This window comes from Kogia breviceps, chromosome 9 (assembly GCF_026419965.1).
Source record: "Kogia breviceps isolate mKogBre1 chromosome 9, mKogBre1 haplotype 1, whole genome shotgun sequence".
Lineage (NCBI taxonomy): Eukaryota > Metazoa > Chordata > Mammalia > Artiodactyla > Physeteridae > Kogia > Kogia breviceps.
In genome coordinates this window covers 97,795,458-97,822,080 of record NC_081318.1, presented here as the reverse complement: position 1 = coordinate 97,822,080, position 26,623 = coordinate 97,795,458, and the positions used below count along the sequence as shown (strand labels likewise).

At 41.7% G+C, this 26,623-nt stretch overlaps 1 protein-coding gene across 1 annotated transcript in view; it reads right to left on the bottom strand.

Annotated features, from left to right (window-relative positions):
* Nucleotides 1–26,623, bottom strand: part of SLC26A4 (solute carrier family 26 member 4) — a 53,564-nt gene that overhangs the window by 13,058 nt on the left and 13,883 nt on the right. Inside the window, exons 6-16 of the mRNA XM_067042842.1 lie at nucleotides 26,183–26,367; nucleotides 25,410–25,574; nucleotides 19,870–20,022; nucleotides 19,683–19,765; nucleotides 16,112–16,259; nucleotides 13,944–14,057; nucleotides 9,877–9,954; nucleotides 9,640–9,735; nucleotides 7,924–8,030; nucleotides 5,424–5,493; nucleotides 375–467 (exon numbers count right to left, since the gene is read on the bottom strand). Of these exons, the coding sequence (XP_066898943.1) occupies nucleotides 375–467; nucleotides 5,424–5,493; nucleotides 7,924–8,030; nucleotides 9,640–9,735; nucleotides 9,877–9,954; nucleotides 13,944–14,057; nucleotides 16,112–16,259; nucleotides 19,683–19,765; nucleotides 19,870–20,022; nucleotides 25,410–25,574; nucleotides 26,183–26,367 (1,292 nt within the window). The remainder of the gene's footprint in view (nucleotides 1–374; nucleotides 468–5,423; nucleotides 5,494–7,923; nucleotides 8,031–9,639; nucleotides 9,736–9,876; nucleotides 9,955–13,943; nucleotides 14,058–16,111; nucleotides 16,260–19,682; nucleotides 19,766–19,869; nucleotides 20,023–25,409; nucleotides 25,575–26,182; nucleotides 26,368–26,623) is intronic.

The window sequence follows — 26,623 nt, the reverse complement described above, 5'->3', positions numbered from 1 at the left end:
CTTCTGCCCAACCGCCATGCAAAGCCTGATCAGTCCACCTAACTCGGATCACTCCCTTCCATGAAATCTTAACACTTACTGTCTATACTACTTACTTGGAACTTACTCAAAGTCTGCCTGGAGACATCTCTAGCGGTTTTGTCCAGCAGAGTTATTGCTACCTGAATTTTAACATATGTGTTATTATTGTTTGTTCCTATTCCCAAATAGATTGAAAGTTATTTGAGGGCAAGGATGTTATAATTCTTAATGCCCTGTACAAAGGGAACAGGGTATAGGAACTTATGCCCACGTTTGAGCCCCTTCAATACCTATAGAATGAATGAAGTCTCAAAGGAAGTTAGAAACTAGATTTCTAGGGATAAAATACTTACTGTGGACTTGATACATTTTTTTAAACCATCAACATTGCCGTAAAAAATAGGACTAGAAAATCTCAGAATCTTCACTCCTTCAGGTTCTTCAATCTAGCATTAAAAAAAAAATTTTTTTTTCTGAGGTTAAATCATTTCATGCCTTAAATACTCAGTTAAGTTTTTGGCTATTCAGCTAGGAGCTGAGTGACAATTGCTCAGAGAAGCTGGGCAGCAGTCCTCAACTTTCCTCTAACAGGAGTTTGTTCTTTTTCTAGTTCCTTTGGGTATAAAGTTAGATTGTTTATTTGAGATTTTTCTTGTTTCCTGTGGTAGGCCTGAATTGCTATGAACTTCCCTCTTAGAACTTCTTTTGCTGCATCCCATAGATTTTGGAATGTTGTATTTCCATTTTCACTTGTCTGAAGGTAATTTTTTATTTCCCCTTTGATTTCTTCATTGACCCATTGTTTGTTCATAGCATGTTGTTTAATCTCTATGTATTTGTCATTTTTTTCAGTTTTCTTCTTGTAATTGATTTCTAGTTTAACATCATAGTGGTCAGAAATGATGTTTAATATGATTTCAATGTTCTTAAATGGGTTGGACTTGTTTTGTGACCTAGCCTATCATATTATCTATCCTGGAGAATGTTTCATGTGCACTTGGGAAGAATGTGTATTCTGCTGCTTTTGGATGGAATTTTTATACCTTAAGTTTAAAGAAATCCCTTTAACATTTTTGTAAAGCTGGTTTAGTGGTGATTAACTCCTTTAGCTTTTGCTTATCTGGAAACCACTTTATCTCTCCTTCAATTCTGAATGACAACCTTGCCAGGTAGAGTTTTCTCAGTTGGAAGTTTTGTCCTTTCAGCACTCTGAATATATTATGCAACTTCCTTCTGGCCTCCAAAGTTTCTGCTAAAAAATCAGCTGATTATCTTATGGGGGTTCCTTTATATGTAACAAGTTATTTTTCTCTTGCTGTCTTTAAGATTCTCTATCTTTAACTTTTGACATTTTATTTATAATGTCTTGATATAGATCTCTTTGGGTTCATCTTATTTAGAAATCTCTGTATCTCCTGGACCTGAATGTTTCCTTCCCCAGTTTAGGGACATTTTCAGCCATTATTTCTTCAAACAGTTTCTCTGCCCCTTTCTGTCTCTCTCTTTTCCTTCTGGGACTCCTAAATGTGAAAGTTATTCTGCTTGGTGTTGTCCCATAGGTCCCTTAAGCCATCCTCACTTTTTAAAATTATTTTTTATTTTTGCTCTTCTGCTTGGGTCATTTCCAGTGCCCCGTCTTCTAGGTTGCTGATCCATTCTTCTTCTTCATCTAGTCTGCTGTTGAACCTCTCTGGTGTATTTTTCAGTTCAGTTAGTGTATTCTTCAGCTCTTGACTTCTGTTAGGTACTTTCTTATTATATTTTCTATCTCTTTGTTGAAGTACTCACTGTGGTCATCCATTCTTCTCCAGAATTCATTAAGCACCTTTATAACCATTACTTTGAACACTTTATCAAGTACATTACTTACCTCTGTTTCATTAAAGTCTCTTTCTGAAATTTTGTCTTGTACTTTCATTTGGAACATATTCCTCTGTTTCTTCCTCATTTTGCTTGATTCTCTGTGTTTGTTTCTATGTGTTAGGCAAAATGGCTACCTATTCTAGTCTTCTAGTCTTGAAGGAGTGGCATACATAGGAGATGAACCTTATTGTTCAACCTTGCCGTAGCTCTTGGGTGTCTCTCAAACCTTTGTGCTTGTCTAATTAGCCTGGTTTATTTTTTTTCTTTTTCTAAATTTTCATTTATTTATTTATTTATTTATTCTTTGGCTGCGTTGGGTCTTTGTTGCTGCACGCGGGCTTTCTCTAGTTGCGGCAAGTGGGGACTATCTTCATTGTGGTGCACAGGCTTCTCATTGTGGCGGCTTCTCTTGTTGCGAAGCATGGGCTCTAGGCGCGTGGGCTTCAGTTGTTGCGGCACGTGGGCTCAGTAGTTGTGGCTTATGGGCTCAGTAGTTGTGGCTCATGGGCTCTAAAGCGCAGGCTCAGTAGTTGTGGCGCACGGGCTTAGTTGCTCCGCGGCATTTGGGATCTTCCCGGACCAGGGCTCGAACCCATGTCCCCTGCATTGGCAAGTGCATTCTTGACCACTGCTCCACCAGGGAAGTCCCTAGCCTGGTTTAGTTTTGATAGGCTCCCGCTGTTGAGGGTGTGCCAAGACCTGTCAGTATTCCAAGGGGAGGGATCTCATTCATCATCTAGTTTCAGGCTGATTGGAAGCCAGATCCTCAGTCAGCAGCTTTTAAAGCATGCAAATATACACAGTCTTGTGGAACCACAATTACTGACCTCAGGAGACGTGGAGGTGTCTCCTGGGGGATGGTTGCAAAAATTGGAGCTTCAGATGAACTCCTTTCTGGGAGGTACCACAAGCTGTGGCGAGGCCAATGGAGGGTGTGAGAATGATGTCTCCCTGCCTACACTGTCTGAGAGCATTTCTGTAGCCTCTATACGTGTGGTAAACCTGAAGCCTGTCACTCAGGTTAAAGCTCTAGGGTAAATAAATAGGCCTTTTTCACAGGTGGACTGGGGTATGTTTTGTCTGCTATCTCTGTAGTACCCTGGGTGTGGTAGCCTGCCCAGAACTATCTTTCCAACTGTTACAGTCCCGTGGGGCCCAGGCATGCAAGGCCCTCGGGCCGCCAGGGCCAGGCAACCAAGGGCTGTTCCTTGTGTGGACTGTGCTCACCTACCAGCTTTAGCATGGCTGCAGGAGCTGAGGGTGGGGCATGTTGCAGCTTCAGCGACGTAAGAGAAGAGTGCTGAGAACGGAGCAGACCTATGGCTTTATTGAGGTTGTGCCTGGGTGCACCCGCCTACACTAGCAAGGTACAGGGAGAGCGCAAAAATGGCACTGCCAGTGCCTCCATCACTGAAGCAAGTCCCAAGTGGCCCTTGCCCCTCTGGCAGATGCTTTAAGATTAGCAAATGAATCTCCTTCACATACAGTCCAGGGACTTTCAAACTGCTGCCTTCGTGCTGGGTCCCAGGACGAGTGAGCCCACGTGTGAGCCCCTCCAAAGGAGTATCTCACATTCCCACAGTCCCCTCGGGGCCCCTGAATGTAAGCCCTATTTGTTTCCAAAACCAGACATTTTGGGGGCCTCGACGCCTTGGTGCAGGTCCCAAGGGATGTGGAGTACAAACCCCTTGCTCCTCAGGGAGTAGCTCCAAACTTAGGACATTCCTCCCTCTTGTGGGACGCAGAGCCAGGGATGGGTTTTGGAGAGACTGCATCCCTGCCTCTCCTACTTGTTTCAATGTGGCCCTTTTATCCCTTGTTGTGGAGGAGCTGCTCAGCTAGTTATCAGTTCCTTTTTTTTTTTTTTTTTTGCAGTACACGGGCCTCTCACCGCTGTGGCCTCTCCCATTGCGGAGCACAGGCTCCGGACGCGCAGGCTCAGCGGCCATGGCTCACGGGCCCAGCCGCTCCGCGGCATGTGGGATCTTCCCGGACCGGGGCACAAACCCGTGTCCCCTGCATCGGCAGGCAGACTCTCAGCCACTGCACCACCAGGGAAGCCCTCAGTTCTTTTTCAGAGAGAATTATTCCATATGTAGCTGTAGATTTGGTGTGTCCATAGGAGGAGGTGAGTTCAGAATCTTCCTGTTCCAGAATCCATCTTGGACCGCCCCCTGGAATTTTCTTTCTTTCTCTGCTTTTTCATGTTTGTTCCTTCTGGTGGTCACTAAGCACTCTTATTTGCAGGGAACATAAGCCCATCAGTGGAATGTTTATTTTCTTCGTTTTTTATTTTCTGTATTATATATTATTTCTTCCGATTCCAAGGATAGAGAAAAATGTCAAATAAGGTTCTTTGTGACAGAGAACATGAATGTCTCTTCTTAGAATTGAATGAAGAAAATCTTACAGGGATTTCAGACAGTGTCATAGAGGATAAGGATAACATAGGAGAGGAATAGAAATGTTTTTCCTCTTGCTGCTTAAAAAATTGCTGTTAACATCTTGGCTTTCCACAGGGTTACTGTAGTGTTTCTAGGTGTGGATTTTTGTGTGTACATTAATTGGGTTCAGTGGGTATTTTGGATGTGTACATTGTGGTTTTCCTCAAATTTGGGAAAGTTTTGATACTTATTCAATATTTTGTCTGTTTTTTTTTCCTCTTCTTCTCTTTTGGGAATGTTGTTACAACATAGGTTTTATTTTGCCCTAGAGGTCTCTGAGGCACTGTCTTTTTTTTTTTTTTTTTGCGGTATGCGGGCCTCTCACTGTTGTGGCCTCTCCCGTTGCGGAGCACAGGCTCCGGACACGCAGGCCTAGCGGCCATGGCTCACGGGCTTAGTTGCTCCGCGGCATGTGGGATCTTCCCGGACCAGGGCACGAACCCGTGTCTCCTGCATCGGCAGGCGGATTCTCAACCACTGCGCCACCAGGGAAGCCCTCTTTTTTTTTTTTTAGTTATAATTGACATATTAGTTTCAGGTGTACAACTTCATATTTGTATACATTGCAAAATGATCACCACAATAAATCTAGTTAACATCTGTCACCATACATAGTTGCAAAATTTTTTGTATCATGAGAACTTTTAAGATTTACTCTCTTAGGAACTTTCAAATATGCAATACAGTATTATTAACTATGGCCTTCACACTGTACATTACATTCCCATGACTTATTTATTTTATAACTGGAAGTTTGTGTCTTTTGACACCCTTCACTCAGGGGAAGAGAATTTTGGTTCAACTTCTGGAAATAATTGAATTGCCTATTTTTAAAGAAATTCCCTGTGCAATGGTTTGACATTAAAATGACATTTTAACTAGCATGGACAAAATTCACATAAGCCTAGGATATCAGAGGGCACATTGGATCAAAAGTTTTCCTGACACCCCCCAGTGGACTTCTGGACTTTCCCAACAGAAGTAGCCTCCCTTTTTGGCTACCTTATCCCTAACATACTGAAAGAGAAATATGCAACCCCTGAAAATCCAACTTAGCAAACCCAAGTCCAGCCAATGTCTCACAAAGGCACTTACGTTTCTGTAATTCTGAGTGCTTTTGTAGATGTCTGTGCTAGGGATACTTCCAAGGCTGCTCCATGAGGGGCTGAAAGAAGAAAAATTAAGGTCAGGATTTTTTGGAACAGGCATGTTTTGGAAAAAGTTAGAAGAAATTACAGATACTAAAGAACCCATAATATGGGTGTTTTTGGACTCTGTCTTTATCGCAGATGACATTTGCCGGTAGCTAACTCTGAAGTGAACAGCCGGTGTTTGTGTAGGATTTGGGGAGAAGAAGGAAGTGTGCCTCATTTCTGATGCCTGCAAGAAGTAATGAGCATCATACTTTCATATGTGTACGATTTTATAGGATAAGCAAAGAGCTTTCACACGTGTTAAATCTTATTTGAGCTGTACCGTAACCCTGAAAGATCAGCAGTATTATCCTCATTTTTACTGGTGAGTAAACTGTTTAGAGAAGTTCAAGAAGGCCCTGGAGGGAAGAGCACAGCCTTTATCTTTGGGTCTTCATTGCCTGGCATGGTGCCTAGAACTTACTAGTGAGTTATAGCAACTTTCTGATGAAGTATGGAGAGTCTGCACTGATCAAATTAGTCTCATTTCATAGACATAGGAGCCTAGGAGGACCAGACATAAGTCCTTCCCATCCACCAGACTGTTGATTTCCTGTTTCTGATGCAATCAGAAATAAATTCCATGATTCTTCAAGTGTGACTAGGGACATATGCTAAATACAGCTCCTGAAAAAAGAGTGTCTGTTTTGGGTACTCTCAGCAATGTGCTCTCTGGATCAGCCTTATAATTACTGGAAATTAAATACTGTGGAGGATACTGCTTTTTGTTGGCTCAAAGCCTCGTTACCAAATCTGCAGCTAAACGGTGCCACCGATTTTCCTCAGCTTGCTGTGCAGTGCTGATTTTTTTTTTTTTTTTTTTTTTTGCGGTAAGCGGGCCTTTCACTGTTGTGGCCTCTCCCGTTGCAGAGCACAGGCTCCGGACGCGCAGGCTCAGCGGCCATGGCTCACGGGCCCAGCCGCTCCGCGGCACGTGGGATCTTCCCGGACCGGGGCACGAACCCGTGTCCCCTGCATCGGCAGGCAGATTCTCAACCACTGCGCCACCAGGGAAGCCCTGCAGTGCTGATTTTTAACTTAAAGCTTAGAAACTGTATAGTCTTTCTCTACAAAACTCTTCTCCCCCAATCACACTCACACAAGTAAAAGTAAACACGGAGGCATCCAGGGCACAAAACTCTCTTCCGAGGAGAGTTTCTGAGGTGTTTCCCAGTAGCACACTGGGTACTTTGGATGCTTGTGAATTCTTTCGGGCCCTTGGGCAACCATCTAAGGGTGCTGAGGCAGTAAACACAAGCCTTTGGGTAGGCGCCAACATGCCGGGGGAGGGACGGAGGGAGGGGCGGAGAATTGGTTGGTGGAACGGGAAAGGTGGACTTATGCTAAGCTGAAGACATCCGTGTTGAGGTTTCCTCAGGTTTCGTATTCCTTCATGGCCCAAGCGCAGGCAAAGGAGGGACCAGAAGTCTGGGAAGATAACAGAAGTTTTCAGGAATGAGAGAAGCACGCTTCTGCTTCAGGAGGGCATCTACCAAAGACCTCTCAAGGGTCAAAACAAGGGAATTCCCTGGCGATCCAGTGGTTAGGACTCTGCGACCTCACTGCCAAGGGCCTGTGTATCCCTGGTTGGGGAACTAAGATCCTGCCAACCTCGTGGCCAAAAAAAAGATTTTTTTTTAATAAAAAAATTTTTTTAAGTCAAAACAAAACAAATGAAAAAACATACACCTTTCGGCTGCCTCACAGATTGTTTTCCACTACTCTGAACTGTGTCTTTGTTTCTTTCACGCTGCAGATGACCTAATTATGTCTACTTTTGCATAACTGGTATGGCTTATTGGGTACATACCTTATTTGGCAGATTTGAATGAATTTTGGCTACAGTCAACTGTTGTAAAGTCTCCTGTTCTGGGTTGTTACATAACTTCTGGGATACTAGCTTCAAAAGAAAATGAGCTATAATATATTTAGCAGCTGTCTGGCCCCAAGGCTTGGGCCCAGTGCCTCTCAGACATCATCTCATTTTTTAAAAAAACTACACAGTCTTTTGCTGAATCATGTACTTTTGGTCTTACCATGACTTGGAGGAGAGCATAGCAGTAGAGCATGTGAATAAGTGCATAGATTTGGGGGTGAGATACAACTGGGTTCAAATCCTGTCTCTGCCACTGGCTAGCTGATCTTGGGGAAGGTTCTTAACCTTTCTGAGCTTCAGTCATCTTACTAGAATGAGGAGAGTAAAACCTATCCACAGGATTTTTTTGAAGACTAAATATGATAATGTGTGTAAAGCACCATACGCCTAATTTGTAGAAGCACTCAATATATAGTAACTATTATGAAAGGGAGTGCTTTTATTGTATTTATCACAATAAAGAAATATAAGAAATCTCAGGGTGTGTTGTCCTGTTTATAGATAACCTGGATCTTATATTACTCACAATTGAACTCTCAGGACCACAGTCAGAAATCCAAATATAAGGCCAGCTAGTAAACCGAGGTCCAACCCCAGAAAGATGGATGCTACGCACGTAAACACCCAGATAACCTAGGAAAACATGGAAATGAAAGGAATTATGTTAATTCATCAGGTACCATCAGGTGAGCAGTTACCTGTAAAAATAATAAGATCAATTGTCCACGAACAAATTACAGCTTTGTAAAATATTCTGACTTCATTGCATATTTTAAGTGGAAGTGGAAATTGCCCTTTCCAGTAAAGGCCAGCTGTTCCATTTAAATGTTCTTAAATTTAATTTTTGAATAGGTAATATACTGACATGGTTCAAAATAAAATTAGTATTAAAAAGGTGTGCATTTGGTAGTGTGTATATGTCCCTGCCACTCTCTCACATCGTCACAGCTTACCCTTCACCTCTGTGCTTTGTGACCACCTAGAGGGGTGGGATAGGGAGGGTGGGAGGGAGGGTGACAAAAGAGGGAAGAGTTATGGGAACATATGTATATGTATAACTGATTCACTTTGTTGTAAAGGAGAAACTAACACACTATTGTAAAACAGTTATACTCAAATAAAGATGTTAAAAAAAAAAAAAAAAAAAAAAAAAAGGTGTGCAGTGGGACTTCTCTGGCAGTCCAGTGGTTAAGACTCTGCGCTTCCACTGCAAGGGCCATGGGTTTGATCACTGGTCACGGAACTAAGATCTGGCATGCTGCGTGGCACGGCCGAAAAACAGAAAGGGTGCAGTGAAAAATCTTGGTTGTAACTCTTTCCTTTCTCCGTCCATTCTCAACCACCCTCCTTTCTTGTGTCCTCGTTTATTTCTGTGTGTGTACTCACATGTGCACACTTTTCTCCAGCATTTCTTTTGGCAAATACGACTACAAAGCATATATTATTTTCTCTTCTTTTAGTGTGTTATACACACTCTTCCATTTTGCACTGGTCTCTCTTTTTTTTTTTTTTTTTGGTGGTACACGGGCCTCTCCCGTTGCGGAGCACAGGCTCCGGACGCGCAGGCTCAGCGGCCACGGCTCACGGGCCCAGCTGCTCCGCGGCATGTGGGATCTTCCCGGACCGGGGCACGAACCCGCGCCCCCTGCATCCGCAGGCGGACTCTCAACCACTGCGCCACCAGGGAAGCCCACACTGGTCTCTTTTTTACTTCACAATTTGTCTTGGAGATCTTTCCATATAGATATATAGGGAGTTTTCCCATTCTTTTTATCTGTTCTGGTTTAAATTAGGGCAGAACTCTGAAGGGTTTAGCTTCTTTTTTTTTTTTTTCTAACTATCCCTCAGAAGACTTGTAAAGGTTACTTTAATCAAAATTATAATCAACGTGGGGTTTCGTATTTTGTTTTTGCTTTGTTTTTGTTTTGTTTGTCTTTCTAAATTAGAGGGTTTTTTAAAAAAAATTGTTTGTTTGTGTTTTGGCTTTAGAAGGCCAAGGGTATAGGAAGGAGCTCATATGGGATTCTTGCCGGAAATGGATCTTCCCAGAGATACAGGACCTTCACAAATCACAGCTCATGTGGAAGACTTCCCAGCTTTGGCTTATCCACAAAATTCGAATTTCTGCTCTGGTTCCCAAAATGCAAGTAAGACTTAGGAGATAAGGGGATGTAATAATATGGCAAGAAGCATGTAAGAAGCAATTCTTATTTCAGAGAAAAATGGATGGTAAGTGACTTACAGCATCAGTCTTATTCTGCCTCCACAGATGAGGAATGTCACACACCTGCATAAACATCCCCTTCAGGTTGGCGATTACAACAGCTGCCAGGACCGACTGCCAAGAGAGACAGGGAAGGCTGAGTTATCCAGGGGAATGGTTTTCCATGTGATGACTTCTAAATCCCCTGTTATTTCTCGGGTGGCAGGGCAGTGAAGGGGTAGTATGTGATCGGTGTGGCGAGAAGCAGGGTTCTACCTTCTGCAAGGGTTCCAGCAACTTCCCCAGGGCAACGATGGCGATCATCACAATCCCAGCCGAGATGACGCCGGCCACCTGAAAGACATACGTGTCCCATAACCAGGGTCCGTCCTGCCCCCTCTGGACGTGTGCTTGCTGGACACATGCGTGCAAGAGCCTGTTCATGGGCACACGTGACACTTCCAACTTCCCCCCTTCTGCTCAATACTGTTGAGACAAGTGAGAATTATTTGCTAAAGCCATACATTTAGCAGCTATGGCAGAGAAATTAAAGAAAATGTGGACCCGGAGTCTGCTAGAGTAAAGCCTGGATTGCACTTGCATACACTGCAGACATAGACTTTGGGTGTCCATTCAAGAGGCCAAACTTCTAGTCATTTGCCATTCGAGGAAACAGGGCCCATCCCCTTCCCGGACAGCAGATCCTTGTAATGTTCTTGGGAAATAGATTCTCATAGCACATAACTGATCCTGCTGCATTACTGAGTCAGCAACCTGGTAACAATTCAGATAACACTTTGTATACACGGTTGCCATGATAATCTCAGAGAACATAAGTTTACCAGTCTTTCTGCAGATTCAGAATGCCACACGAGCCTGCTGAGAGGGGGGACCGTGTCTCCCGCACCGCCCACAGCTGCACGGATGCAGGCTCGGAGCTTGGCCCCACAAGCAGCCCGAGAGAAGGCGGGTAGTAGCAGGGGAGTCCAGGAGGCTTCAGAAACTTTACCTTCGCTGCCAAAAGCTCTCCTAAGATCCGTAACTAGTTAGGAGAGAGGCTGAGGGGGTGGGGACTACTCTCTGCTGTGATTAGATGACCAGTGCGTTCTCTGCTGAGACAGCTGGGGCCTGGCCGAGGTGAAGCCTAGTAGCTCTGAAACAAAGGAGAGAAGGAGACAGGGAGCCAGAAGCAAAGCGACCAGAGGAGAAGCAGCAGAGAAGGTTGCCCTGGGCCCAAGGACTGCCTAGTGCAAGATGTTTGCCTTCAAGGAGACACATAAAGCCAATAGAAATTAAAAGTCCGAAAACTTAAGGAACTTTCATATCCACGCTCATTCACTCCAGCTGGCAAATTGCTCAGTCACGTTCAGAGGATACTTAGGCCAGACTGAGGTGATATTATGTATATGACGTACAGAAAAGTCTGCTCTGTCCAGCCAGATCCCCTTTTCTAGGCAATTTGTTATCTCCCAGCACCACACCTCGGGGTTCCCAGTACCTTGGTGAGCTTTCCCCTCTCCTATCGAAGCAGAGGAGCTGGTATCCTTCCTCCCTCCTTTCCTTCCTTCCTCATTTCCTTCCTTCCTTTCTTCTACGCAATTACTTAACCATCATTCATTCTGAGCCACATGCATCTCACTGTGGATGTAGGGCTCTGTGGATTGGTGAGATGGATGGAGATTTGGGGACAGGAACCACAGCCAGCTGCCCAACTCATGCCAGGAGGGTGGTCACCTACTCAGTGAGGATAGGAAATAATTAGCCTCCAATTATGGGGACCAAGACTAATTTTGCCTACTATCTTAAAATCTGTGAGGGAACCCAATCCTTGTACTTAATTTATAAAGGAAAATTACTTATCTTGCAGGAAATGCTGTAGATTTCATATCTATGAGCAGATTCAGTTAACTAGAGAACTAATTCTTCTCTTAAGTGAGAGGGTAACCAGAGCTAGGGAATAGTTTGTCATCAGAATTACTTTTTCATGAATCAGTAGGAGTCAGATGGGGGTGAGAGAAACAACAGGTTGCAATGTTGAGCTCTTCTACAATCTGTAGATGTGTTGAAAACAGTTGATGTCCACTAACACTTATGATTCTGTTCATTCATTCAGCAAATACATGCCGGGTGCTTCTTATGTGTCAGGTACAACATATGTATCATAGGTACTAAGGCACTATTCTTACCTTGAGAAGTTAATAACTGGAACCATCAACATTTACAAGTGAGTGCCAGGATTTTATAAACATTCTCTTATTTAATCCTCACAACATCCCTATGAGGCAGATACAATTATTATCCCCATTGCATAGATGTGAAAACTGAGGCTCCAACATGAAAAAAAACCATGAGAAGCCACACAACAGGAGAAAACTTGCCAGTTTAGTTGGTCACAAGTCCCTGGATTTCAGTCCAGACACTTAGACTTTTAATCCCAGAACTTAGTGTACATTTCATTAATTAAATATCAAGCTATTTCTCTGCATGTTTCATTCTTCAGTACTGAAATCCTGGCATCCTTCATTCCTAAATATAATACACGCCAGTGTGTGGCAGGGGGTATTAGCTTACCAGAACACCATTATCCCCAAATGCTCTGCCAAGGAATCACTTACATGGGCATTCTTAGGAGGGGAGGGTGGACGGGACTGTGCCCATTTCAGTCTGGAAGCAACAGCAGAGAATGGACATCAGCACTTGGGGGTCTGCCTGCACCCACTTACAGCCATGTGCCCTGGAGAGCTTGTCAGGGCCCCATCTCCAGTGGAAGCAGCAGAAAATTTCACTGCTGACAGCTACCCCCTGAACCACAGGTACTACTCTGTCAATCACTTCCAACCTCTTGCCGTTGACCACAGATCTCTGGTTATGCTTCCTGTTTGAGGCTGTATTGTTTTATTTGCTCTCACAAAGCTGGAAATGTTTGCAGAAAAAAAGCAAAGAAAACTCAATTTTAAACAGAAAAATTCTGAAAATTTAAACTAAATTTTTGTTGAACAGGAGCCAAGAAATTGGAAGAGGCCAGTTCTTCCGACCCTGTCACCAAGAACCTTTATAAATGGTAAAGGAGCATCACCTTGGGGACAGTTCAGGCTCCCCTTGGGCAACTTCCTTGTTGGAGTCATTCATTTTCTCAGTTCCTCTCTTTTGTACTTATTTGTTAAGTGTCTCTACCTTAAAAAACCCTATTTGAAGACTCTGTGTGTGTGTGTGTGTGTGTCTCAACCTATTCACTTTGGATTTGTTGTTCTCCTTTATAGTCTCAATGTACATTTTACTCTTAAATAATAGTTCTTTCTGTGTTGGGATGAGAAAACTCTTCAGGCATAACAGAAACACAATTCCTGAGCTGCCCCTCACCCCCATCTACTTGGTTTGGCCTAGATGACTCATGTCCTGCTGGAAAGAATGGCCTGAGAACAGCTCCTGAGCTTTCTGGCCCATTGAAGGAGGAGTTTTCCAGAGATTAACTTGGATGCTGGTTTGGGGGAAGGCAACAACTTAAAAACCACATTTAAAAGGCAAGATGGGGCTTCCCTGGTGGCGCAGTGGTTGAGAGTCCGCCTGCCGATGCAGGAGACATGGGTTCGTGCCCTGGTCCAGGAGGATCCCACATGCCGCGGAGCGGCTGGGCCCGTGAGCCATGGCCGCTGGGCCTGCGCGTCCGGAGCCTGTGCTCCGCAACGGGAGAGGCCACAACAGTGAGAGGCCCGCGTACCGCAAAAAAAAAAAAAAAAAAAAAATAGGCAAGATGAAACCCACATTCAGAACTTTAGGAACAAAAGTCTTGCTCAGGAAGAAATGCCAAAATGTTACAACAAAAATATCCTTGGCTAGTAAACTTGTTCTGTGGGACCCAACGCCTCTGGACGAATCTCCTTATCCTTGTAAAGGAAATGTAAATAGACAGCTTTTCATTTTCCTGAAAATAGAATAACTCACTAAGCCACAAACTGCTCTTACTAGGCCTGCTCTATCCCCAGATAACAAATTGGTAAAAATCAGCATTCTTCATGACTGATTCCTTGTCAACTGTTATCGCCCCTGGAAAAGCAAGTTAAGTGGAGCTATCTGCCAGCTGAGCACTGACACAAAATGGTTTGAGACTTGCTGCATCAGAAAACCATAAATGTTGCTGTGGAAGAGATTTACGGGGAGGGGATGGATCACAGTCAAGGAGATGGAGAGACCCCGGGTGGAGTCAGACCAGGAAGTACAAGTTTCTCTTTTCTCAAAGGCTAATCGTCCTGCTGAGTTCTTGTGCAAGCCTTTCTGAGCCACCATTCCCCTGACTCATTCTTTGCATCATTCTAGATGGATATTACAACACCGCTGTTACATACCTGTGTCTTTCCCCCCGTGCTCTCCTGGACGGCGGTGCGGGACAGGGCAGTGGTGGCCACAAAACAAGAGAAGAATCCAGAGAAGATGTTGCTGATCCCAAAGGCAATGAATTCCTAAGAGAGAGACTGGATGGCAGCGATGCTACATATCAAATCTTTGCAAGACCCTCGCCAAGTGTTTAAGGAAGAGCATTAAGAAAGCCAACTCTCAAGCCCACCCTGCCTGGGAGTCCCCCTTTAATTCCTACCATTAAAGGTGCTTGGGGCCCTTGGAAGACATGGGGACTTCTGGCTCCATAGAGCCTAAGAGAGGCTTCACTGCTTTCAGTTGTTTTTAAGATTGACTGATCTTTTGCTCAAATGCTTATTTCACTTCCTGGCGAGTGGCATGTCTGTAACTCTCACATAAAATATTTTCTCTGGGGTTGGATATTTGCTATGAAGTATATTATGACTAGGAGGGCTATTATTCTTATTGAGTACTAATCATTTAACTGCTGTAATTGCTATGCTATGTTTTCAGAAACCAACCATACTTGCAGATTTGCAAGCAGTGGAAAGTCAGCTCACCTGGTAAATGTATCAGATGCTACAAAAAAACGTCCTGTATCTAGTACAGGTATCCCCTGCTTTTCAAAAGTTCACTTTACGCCACTTGGCTTTTACGAAAGACCTACGTTAGTACCTGTTTTGGCTAACTGTAAGAAATCCCAAGGGGCTTTTCACTTTTACAAAAAAGGGCGAAAAGCATCTGTTCTGTAGCGAGCCCTTATAGAGGCAGCATGCCCCCCAAGTAGGGAGGGTGGCACCACCAAGCTCCTCCCCCAGGAACTACACTCCGCATCTCAGCATCGAGCCGCCATCGCTTTGAACTGTGTTGGTGAGCACCTGTGCTTCATCTAAATGGATTTTGTGCGTCTGTTTGCAGGATGTGTCCTAAGGTAACTGCTTCTTCACTCTACTGCCATTTCTGCTTAAGAAAGTTTTCATAGGAACGCTCTACTTTGGGGTAGCAGGGGAAACCTGTAATTGCACAGTAAACCACCTCAATTTGACACGGTCGCAACTATTATCCTTGGTGTTTGTTGCACTGTTTTGCCGTATTATAGCTGTCCTTAAAAAAACAATTACCAGGTGATATTAGATGACATGAAGAATTCTTATTCCAATCTAATATGTTAGGCTTAAATGTTACTTATGACCTAACTGAATTAACTTTTTAAAAATTAGGATTACTTCAACTTATTTCTTAAAAAATAAAGTGATGCATATACACTATTGATACTATGTGTAAAATAGACAACTAATGAGAACCTACTGTATAGCACAGGAAACTCTACTTAATGCTCTGTGGTGACCTAAATGGGAAGGAAATCCCAAAATGAGGGGATATATGTATACGTATAGCTGATTCACTTTGCTGTACAGTAGAAACTAACACAACATTGTAAAGCAACTATACTCAAATAAAAATTAACTTTTTAAAAAAAGTAAAGTGATGCATACAGCACAGGGAATGTAGCCAATATTTTCTAAGAACTATAAATGGAGTATAACCTCTAAGGCTTGTGAATCACTATGTTGTACACCTGAAACATATAATATAGTACATCAACTATACCCCAATTAAAAAAATAATTTGTTAAAAAATGTAAAACAAAAAAGAGATGTATCAAGCTAATACTACACATGGAGCTTGTTTGGATACTTAACCAGACAAATCAACTGTTTAAAAAATCTTTTTAAGATAATCTGAAAACTGACTAGATAGTTGATATTATCAAGGGATTATTGTTAATTTTTTTAGTTGTGATAATGATACTGTGGTTATACCTGAAAACTGACTGGATATTAGATGGTATTAGGGAATTACAGCTAGTTTTTTAGATATGATGATGTATCATGATTGCTTTTTACATGCTTATCTTTCAGAGACATATAATAAAATATGGATAAAGAAACAGTAAAATATATTTTAAAAATTAAGTGATACAACATGCATATTTCAAAATAATTTCAAATTAGCACACACAGGAGAGAAACCAACTCAATAAAGGTGGGTGGAAGAAACCAATTCCTTCTTTAGCAGTCAACAAAAATCTTTCCCATTTAAGTTTTCTTCTTATTTTCAGCCCTACAAAACCAGTTCAGCAAAAGAGTGACCATACCTGGTTCCCATCGATGGTGTAATCATACTTGATGGCGTATACTTTTCCTACAGACACTGCAATGGCATAAGCGACCACAGAGATGGAAAATGATGCAGTCAACATCTCAGAAAACAAACTCACAGATGGAATCGCCGGAGGCAAAAACCTAGTGAGTTTTTAAATGAAAACTGCTGTGAAAATTTGACCATAATGCTCTTCCCCCACCTCACCAAATGCTCAATCAACCCAGCCACAAGTCAGAAATGAAAGGACTTGATCCAAAAGGGCAAGAGGTACGTGAGATGCATAAGTGGTAGTACCTGCTTTTACAGGTTTCAATCAGAAGTTGGTGCTATCTCACTGGCTGATTCCTTTGTCCCCTATTTGAGAGCCTACAGATGCTGCCTTATCTACGCTCTGACAAGAACAAGCCTGTCATTACTGATTTTTTAATACCATACAATCCCATGCTGTGCCATTTCACACATTAGTGTTTCTCCTTACACAATTTCATCTTAAAGGTCTTTGAATTTAAAAGATATCCTAGCCATAAAATGAGATTTACCCTGTACAAGGCGAGGTCAGGTCTATTAAAGAGACAAAGAATGTAAGATGCTAAAAGAGCTAAGTGGAAAATCCATTCTAAGAGCCACGATATTTAAAATCTTCTTGAGTCCAAAAAAGATTAAATGTATGTAATTATCATAATGCTCCATAGTCATAATGATTAAGACATCCCAACAGCTGCGGGATCAAACAGTTAACTGTTTGACAAAACCAGAGCTACTCTACCAACTGTATAAAGAAATAAATCTACAAGTGTATAAGCCTGCAATCGTCCCCAGATATGAAAATCGGGGGGGTGGGGGTGGATTCCTTTCTTGTACCTATATCTTGATTACTATCCGTAGGGTGCAATTCCAGAGGTCCCTGGCCAAAAAACGAAAACAAAAGGCAATCTCCCTGACCTACCTCACACCTGAAGTTCCTTTAATAGGAAACTATATTTTTTTTCTGCCTATAATTAGAGGGAAGTAGTAAAGTAGAAATAAGATTCTTATAGAAAACAATAGAAATCTAGAGCCAGCTAATATCCTAATATTATCCAAATTAATATCCTAATCTAATATCCTAGAAATTGTTGAATCTCCCTCTCTTTTCATTGATACCAGAACTGAGGCCCAGAAAAGTGAAATGATCTGCTCAAGGTCATTTAGTAGGTCCAGGTATGAACGTTAGATATTAGATGATTTCCTGGGTCACAAGATCTGACTGACCCTCTTAGAGCCTGCTGGTTAAGAAAAAGGTTAGCGATGAGACTTCCCCGGCAGTCCAGTTGTTAGGACTCCAGGCTTCCCATGCAGGGGGCGCGGGTTCGATCCCTGGTCTGGGAACTAAGATCCCACATACCGTGCAGCGCGGCCAAAAAAGTAAAAATTAAAAAACAAAAGACAACAACAAAAAAGAAAAAGGGTCAGTGAGAGAATGAGGGCTCCTCGTTTAGGTGAATCCTAGCGGGACACTCAGAAGCTGACCAGACTTGCAGAAATTGTATACATGGCCAAGCAAGGGAGTAGGGAAGTAGGGCAAGTGGTCCCAGTTTGGGGGACAGTGTCATTGGCCAGAGCGATACTGACCCATGGCATTGGCCCTCGATGGGACAAAAGGAAGCTGCCGCCACCGGCGGCCGTGCTTTTACTCCCTTACTGGGGGACTGACGTGGGGAGGGGATGAAGAGGTGGGTAGCACAGTGTTTCTCTTTGTTCCTCTTCCTTTCGTCCTACTCACCTCTCTCTCCTTTCCTTGCCCTTTTCCAATCTCTCCACAGCACCCTTTCTTTTTCAGGTTTGTTAACGTTATTAGACTTGTTTCAGTGCTACCAAAAAGTTGCACAAGACAAATGGGATCACTGCCCTTGGGGAGGAGCTTTGAGTCCTGGGGGCCAGGCAGGTTAGGTCAGCTGACCAATCACACCAGGTGGTCTGTCAGAGGATGCAACTCCACTAACCCAAGAGCAAGAGGCTAGAGATCCATTCTCAGCAGGAGAGCAGCCAGGAAAGCTCTGGATAGGGTCGGAAAGGATCGCTGAGGGCGGGGGTCCCCATGCCCCGGGCCATGGACTGGTACCTGTGCACAGAGGTGAGCGGCGGTGGGCAAGCGAAGCTTTATCTACTACTCCCCGTCGCTTGTATTACCGCCTGCGCCATCCCCTGCCCCGCCGGACCCCCACCCCAGTCCGGGCAAAAAATGCCTTTCATGACACCGGTCCCTGATGCCAAAAAGGCTGGAGACTGATGACTTAGGACAGCAAAAATGAGTTCCCTAAATCTATTAACGGAACATGGACTTATGGGACAGGGCATTTGCTATGGATCTCCTCTAAGAGTTACACCCTAGGAAGCCTGACCACAGGGATATATATATATATATTTTTTTTTTTTTTTTTTTTTTTCAGTACGCGGGCCTCTCACTGTTGTGGCCTCTCCCGTTGCAGAGCACAGGCTCCGGACGCGCAGGCTCAGCGGCCATGGCTCACGGGCCCAGCCGCTCCGCGGCATGTGGGATCCTCCCGGACCGGGGCACAAACCCGTGTCCCCTGCATCGGCAGGCAGATTCTCAACCACTGCGCCACCAGGGAAGCCCTGCAATATATTTTTTATATAGCTGTTTATAACTACTCAAATAATCTAACCGTTAGGGTGAAAACGCCATAACTCAAATAGCCACACCATCTTTGTATCACTAAATTTATACCAGCATTAGGATTCACTATCAAAATGTTGATCCTCTAAGGTAAAGTTTCCCAAACTTACCTGAGCATTAGAATCACTTGAAGCCCGTTTGAAAAATATTAATTCCCAGGCCCCTCCTCTGGAAAGCCTGATTCCATAGGTTCAGGGTTGGAACTAGGAATCTGTGTTAACAAGGGCCTCATGTGATTCTTAAAAAAAAGTGAGTTTGAGAAACACCGGAAAGAATGATGTGTAAGTTAAGCCCCATGTAGCCAGCTGTAATTTTTCTTTTTCTTGTTTTTTTTTTTTTTTTTGAACAGATTAGAAGAAATCATAAGATTAACCCAATGGCAAGGCAGCAATTCCCTGTGGAATAAGCCCCGGGACTGAGCTGGCCTGAGGAGTTTCTATTAAGAGCATGAGAGGGCTTCCCTGGTGGCGCAGTGGTTGAGAATCCGCCTGCCGATGCAGGGGACGCAGGTTCGTGCCCCGGTCCGGGAAGATCCCACATGCCGCGGAGCGGCTGGGCCTGTGGGCCATGGCCGCTGAGCCGGTGCGTCCGGAGCCTGTGCTCCGCGACAGGAGAGGCCACGACAGTGAGAGGCCCATGTACCACAAAAAAAAAAAAAAAAAAAAAAAAAAAGAACATAAAGAAAAAGAGAGAGCATATGCCGGTTGCTTTTAAACAAATGGCTTGATCTTTATCTACACACATACTGTTTACCTGATAGTTTGCACAAATGGATATTTCTTTAAGATCACACACAAATAAGACCAATGAAATGAAGCTTAAGTTTCATTTAAACAGAAAGTACTGACAATATATTAGTATTGCCTAAGAGGAACTCCATACTCACCCACTTGGGATGGACTTAACAATGCCAGCGTTATAGTTTTTTTCCAGGTCAACTCCATATGAAATGGCAGTAGCTATTATTGTCTGAAATAAAACAAAAGAGGTTAAAAGAAAGTCCATTTGTTTTAACAATTCCTTTCTTATTAAACTAATTAATGCTGAATTTTCTAATTACACTTTCTACTTACCACAATCACTTCTATAGGAATAGGGACTGGGATTTTGTGTTTAAATCGATCATTTAATTCCTTAACTGCCATACAGATGGTAATGGTGAGTAATCCAGCAATGAAATCAGCAAGATTAGTGTTACCAATATTTTGAAAAATCTCAATTAGAGTCTGTAAAAAAAAATTTTTTTATAAACTTCCTGTATGAAAAATCATATCATCATCAAAAAACACTTAAGAATTTCATGTAAAATTATAAAAATGTGTTGGTTAATATACAGACCACTGACATTCAATCATTGCAATATATATACCACATAATTAATGATGGTTAACTTGAAGTGGTAAAAGTATTGGTGATTTCTGCTTTCTTATTTTTGCTTACCTGTATTTTTTACAATAAGAATGAGATCTTTTAAAAGAAAATATATCATTATATACTGTCTTTTGCTTGCAGAAAAGCTTTAAAAGTTTATACCTTAAGTGGTTTTACAGGTGCTATTAAGTGACCTAATTTTCACCATGTTGATATGTATTATTGAGATTAAAAACTGATAAACCAAAAGTCCCAGTTAACCAATATTTTGGGTAAAGCTCTTCACTAAACCTGAATGTGAATAAAAATCCCTAAAATTCTTCATATGTATGATACATACATATGAAGTACGTATGATACATACGTACTGATCCATTCTTTATGGCAAAGAAAAGCTATTGAATTGATATATAGGTCAAGTATAAATTTTGGGAAATTAATTTGGTACTTAGTTCAAACTTGAACTAAGGTGACTTAAATAAAATGAACTCTTTCCAAGTGGACAGACAAGACAGCTCAAGAAAAACTAGTTTTGTTTTGTAAATAGGAGGTTTCTGGGAATCAAGGGAGATTAGCAAGGAAGAATCCGGAGGAGAACACTAATATCTTTGTTATAGGAACTTCAGTCCTGTAGAAGGCATGACTTTAGAAGGTATGCCTCAATTCTTCCAGACGACTAATCTCTCAGTGAAGGTTACCTTTCTTTGAATGAGTCCTCATATAGATATACTTTTATATGAAGATAAAATATTACTTAAAATGATTATAACAACAATCTGGTAACAGTTATGCATAGTGCTCACTGAGTAATGTAGAAGGCATTTTGCCAGCAGCCTCCACCTCTTTGGAAAACATTCAAGAGTAAAGGGAGGGCTTCCCTGGTGGTGCAGTGGTTGAGAGCCTGCCTGCCGATGCAGGGGTCACGGGTTCGTGCCCTGGTCCGGGAAGATCCCACATGCCGCGGAGCGGCTGGGCCCGTGAGCCATGGCCGCTGAGCCTGCGCGTCCGGAGCCTGTGCTCCGCAACGGGAGAGGCCACAACAGTGAGAGGCCCGCATACCGCAAAAAAAAAAAAAAAAAAAAAAAGGGAATGAGAGGAGAAGCCACTGTGCAAGCAAAATACATGCCACCAAGCACCCGAACAAGAGTTCGAGAATCTGACTTGTAGGAAGCCTCTTGAACTTTCACTGACTATTTTTGCCCTTGCTTTAAACACAATACTAACACATTTACTTTGTCTGCTTTCCAGAGTCAGTAAAAATTGCTAGAGGCAGATACATTGATAGTAACAAGATGACGCAAGTGATAGCAGGGTGAAAAAGGAAAAAAAAACCCACTACCACAAGCGGACACAATAACTTAAGAATTTAAGGCATTTTCCATAGCAGTAAACAGCCCTACACAACTCAGTCTTGAAGGTATTGCTGTCTGGCCGTTTACATAATCAATTTTCTGATGATGACCCAGATTAATTCATGAGCTAGATATAATACTTCAATTAATTGTCTATACCATAAAGGTTTACTCTCAATGCAAGATGGAAATACTCAAACGTAAGAACAATCAGAATACCTACCCCAATCCGAAAAACTTTCACCTTACAAAAGTGATCACTACAGGATTGCCATGTAATCTATGAGGGTCACTTAGACCTTTGAAGAAAGAGCACCCGTGGTATATTAAAAATGTAATATGAGTTGCAAAAACCAAAATCAGTTTATATTACACAATTGCATCAAACAAGGCATATGAATATATTAATTGCCTATACTGAGTAGTTATTCAGAATCTTTTTTTTTAATTTTTATTTTATATTGGAGCATAGTTGATTTTATTCGGAATCTCTTATGAAAAGTTCTACAATAGAAAGCTTAATCTATGTGGAAATAAAATTCACGCGTATAAACTGAAGTAGTCAGATTGTACTCGACGATATAGAAATGAGACTTTACGAAAGCACTGTAAAGTAATTCTAATTTAGTTTACTATTAAAATACTTACTAAAATGTGTTTAAAATATGGATATACTTCTGATTCCATATCAGCTTAGTATTCTGACCAGTTCAAATCAAGATAATGAAACTTTTCAGAATGGGTAATATTTTACTATATCTCCTACCATGCTTGGAGAATTTTAGAACCATTTCATTTACAGAATTTCTTCCTTCTGGGTATATGAAGCCTTAAGTTAAAAATTATACCTGATATTACATATGAGGAAATTCACTGGTTAACTTTTGGTGCCAAATTTATTTTAATTCATCTTATTTCTATGAATATAAAAAAATCCCTCATAATCAGCCCTTGCTGTCAGGCATTTCCTCCTACCAGAACTTCTGTTGCATATATAAGATCAACCCTTAAAATGTTACTTTCCTTTTATAATGGTTTCATTTTTACATACTGAAATAGATTCGAAGCAATGAATCTGATCGAGCTTAGTGGTAGCTTTCAAAACTCTCACCATCTGGGCAGAACTTTTCCATGTGGTCTTCCTTCTCATTAGGGGAAGAAATGGGGAGGTGATGTCAATTTACTCAGCAAGCAGAAAGGCTTCCCTTGTCTATTGGGACAAACCATTCAGAGTGAATGGTAGGAAAACATAACTACTTAGAAAGGGACTGTGTGATTTACTTACATGATTGAGTAGTTACCTGGTAGCTTGAGTATTACTAGTTCTGAATTCTGCCAATTTTCCTCTCTGCCTCTTGTAACCAGCATCTCTGGCATTTGTAAACAAGTTTCTATTTTTCTTTCTTTCCCAATATTTCCTCCTCCTATTACTTGTATTCATTATTTCCTTTTTTTTTTGGAGGGAGGAGCAGGCAGGCCATCCAGAGCACAAGCTTATAACAAAAGGGATGTTAACTACATTCCAGGGACAGCATCTTACAACAATCTTACAGTCTTTCCTGGAGGAATCCACAGCTGCCCTGCATGTGTTGAAGGATTCTTTCATGAATAATCGCAACTGGTAATATCATAAGCAGAATTCTCTGTTCAGGTACTGAGTGGCTCATTCAACCCTTATACAATTATTTCCAGACCTGCTGATTCTTTTTTTTTTTTTTTTCCCAGAGGAGCAAGCTTATATTCATCCTCACACAAGAATGATTGAAGTATCTTTATCCAACTTGGCTGGCCTGGGAGGAATTGCTTGCAGAATTCTGTAACACGTTCTAACCTGAGGCTTCAAGAATAATGTTCAACAGGACCTAAGTCACATAATAGTTTAAAAACTATTTTTGACCTTGTTCTAGTGTTTCCTGGTTACTTTGGTCTCTGTTGAAAGTGGGGTTATTTGCAGCAAGCTTCATCTTAAACATAGTCCTAGGAGACCAGAAGGACTATTTCTGTCCCCTGTCTGCAGAAGTCCAGCAGCAGCCAGGGACCCAGGTCACCCATCGGCCTAGGCCTCCTGTGATCTGTGAGGGTTCAGGCCTAGCGATGTTCACACGAGGAGGCGAGCACACTCAGTCAGGGTGTCTTGGTGGATTCAGGAGTAAGGGGGTTTGTACAGGGAGTGAACAGTTCCTGGCACGTGGCAGGTTTCAATAAATACTTATTGAAAAGATGAATGGATGACAATGAAGGAAGAAATGAATGAACAGTTGATAGAGAAAGTAGGAAAGCAAAAAAAATAATATGGTGTGTAGGGACTGCAAAAGTGAGACAGCCTCTCAGAAAAAGACAGTCAGAAGGTCTCAAAGCAAACCGAGGTCTTGGTAGGAAAAAAAATCAACAATGACAGAAATAATGATGAATGAAAAAACAGCTGCTAATAGGCTGGGTCCTTGGGAAGTGAACAGCAAGTTCCATGAGGTCTGATCATCATGATAATGAAAATAAGAATAATGAAAAAAAAAAAAGAAAATAAGAATAATTAATGAACTGAATTCTTACTATGACCCTGGTATTGTACTAAGTGCTTTACACAAATTTTCATTTTTAATCCTCAGAATGCTAACAAGCAGCTACTCTCATTACTCCCATTTTACAGCTGAGAACACTGAGGTTTAGAAAAGTTAAATACGACATGCCCAGAATCACATAGGTCATAGGTGGTGGAACCAAGACTCCAACTCAAGTCTATGGAAGTTCAAAGTGTATGATCTTAATCACTATGTTAAACTGCCTCCTCTACCTAGTCCCACTGCTGAGCACAGTATCTGGCCTGGAATAGGCTCTAGGTATGTCTGTTGAATAGACAGAGTAATGTGGGATTATGGCACTGCTGTGAACCTGAGCAAATTCCTGTCCACCTCACTAATTTTTAGATATGTATGCATGGCCTTACATCACTTTAGAAGCTAATACATGGGTCATTAAAGGACTCAAACTCGTTCTTAACGCTGGCACATTGTATTTGCCTTGTATCATTCTCACCAAGCTAGGGTGACATCATGTTACTATTACCACCATTTTTCAAGCATTGATAACATGCTTTATATAGAACATACATTTAGATCCAAGAACTTTTTCAAATTTAATTAGTGTGATCTACATCCTTCTTTTGCATCTCTTTTGCATGTTGAATCATCTCTGAATCTAATGTTCCTCTTCGTCTATAATTGCTGAGACATTTACATTATGCATTTTATGGACTCTCACAGTTAAAAAGCGCTTTAGAGATACATCTCCAATCATTTCACTTTATAAATAAAACAGAAAAGAAGACTTGAGATATGAAATAATAATTTCAAAATAACACTCTTTCTTTTTTTGAGTACTTGTTATATGCCAGCCCCTAGGCCAAGTGCTTCTCATATGTCCTTATTTAACTTAATTGGTAGATATATATACTACCAACTCCATTTTGCGGGGAAGGAAGCTGAGGCATGGTGATTTGCTCATGTAATAGTGCAAATAATAAATAATAGGGTCAGGATATGAATCCTGTTCATCCAAACTGAGCTTTCAGCCACTGTCCTTCACCATGTGTCCAAGGTCACTTAGCTTAGCAGAAGCAAAATGAGAATGGGGTTCAAGTCTGCTGCCTCCCAGGCCAGTCTTCACTGTAGCACTTTGTTTTCGTTATTATTTTTAAGAGCAGTGATACTTCTGAAACCATTTTGACCAACTGAGAAGAGTGTTTTGCAAAATCTGCCTTTTTCAATGTTACCCCTGATTCTACTACTTCTTTCAGAGAAGTATGTTTTCAGTGTACGTCTGGAACGTACACTCTCCAGACTCAAGTTCAAGAGGAAAAGTGAGCCATCCCTGGATTAAGAAGCAGCACTTACATAGATAATGGAGAGAATTCCATTATAGTTTTTGGTTGAAACATTGAGGACAATCTTTAGCTGTGAGACCAACACTTGGAAGGCAGCAGCTGTTGTGAATCCACCAACCAAAGGATCCGCCAGGTACCTCACTATGAATCCAATCTGCAAACCTCCAAATATCAACTAGAACAAGAAGAAGGAAGGAAAAATTAAATGTTTGCCTGGGAGAAGGATCAACCCTTTTGAACTATTAATGAATTAAACTTAACACCAATTAAAACTCTGGGAGCCTGCCGATAACACAAAAATACTTGTAGGAAAGAAATCTGAATTTCTTAATGCCCTCTCTACTCCACCACTCTAAAATTCGAAAACCATGTATAGTACGAACCTTAAAGTATTTCTAGATATGTAATAAGAAAAGAAAAATTCATGTAGCTTATTTCTGTGACTTGCAGTTTCCATGGCTCTGCTCACCAGGACATTTTTTTCTCTTTATGGGTTCTGGCACATTTCCCTTCTCTTATTCTCATTTGAATCACACATGTTCTTCTGCCTTTTTTTTTTTTTTTCTGTCTCTGACTTTGATGATTAAGTAAGCCTTAATAAGTGGGGGCTTGCTGACTACTTTAGCATATGACCTAAAACAATGTAACTTAAAAAATAACTTTGAGTGGTCGGTAAATTGATTTGTTTTGCTTTTAAATGAATCTTTAAGTTCCACATGCTTTACAGTTAATTCTTTCAAATACAAATCATGCCAATCTATATATTCCTTGTAAGCCCATTACCTGTATGATTCCAACCAAAAGAGTAAGGGTGCTCGCAATCAATACTCTTGCTGCATCTCTAGCTGCAGAGTCTATCATGGTGATATTCAGTGTAGTTCCATTACTGCTGGACACGAGAAAGTGTTCGTCGGGGGCCATGCTCAGAACAACAGATCCCACCATTAAACTGACCACTGGGAAAGGTCCTGGGGAAAAAAAGTATCTTATCAACTAATAATTATTAATCACTTGTAAATCAACTGTACCTCCATTTAAAACTTTTAAAAATTATTATTATTAATTGCAAATGTTTAGGCTCAACATGTCTACATAGGATTAGAAAGATGTGTGAGTTAGCTGTGACTGGGAAAATACTGTTTGTTCACAAAAATAGCTAAAAAGTAGACGCTTCAATGCATTCATGACCGAGAAATGAGCAAGAGAGACATGTAGGTAGGTCAT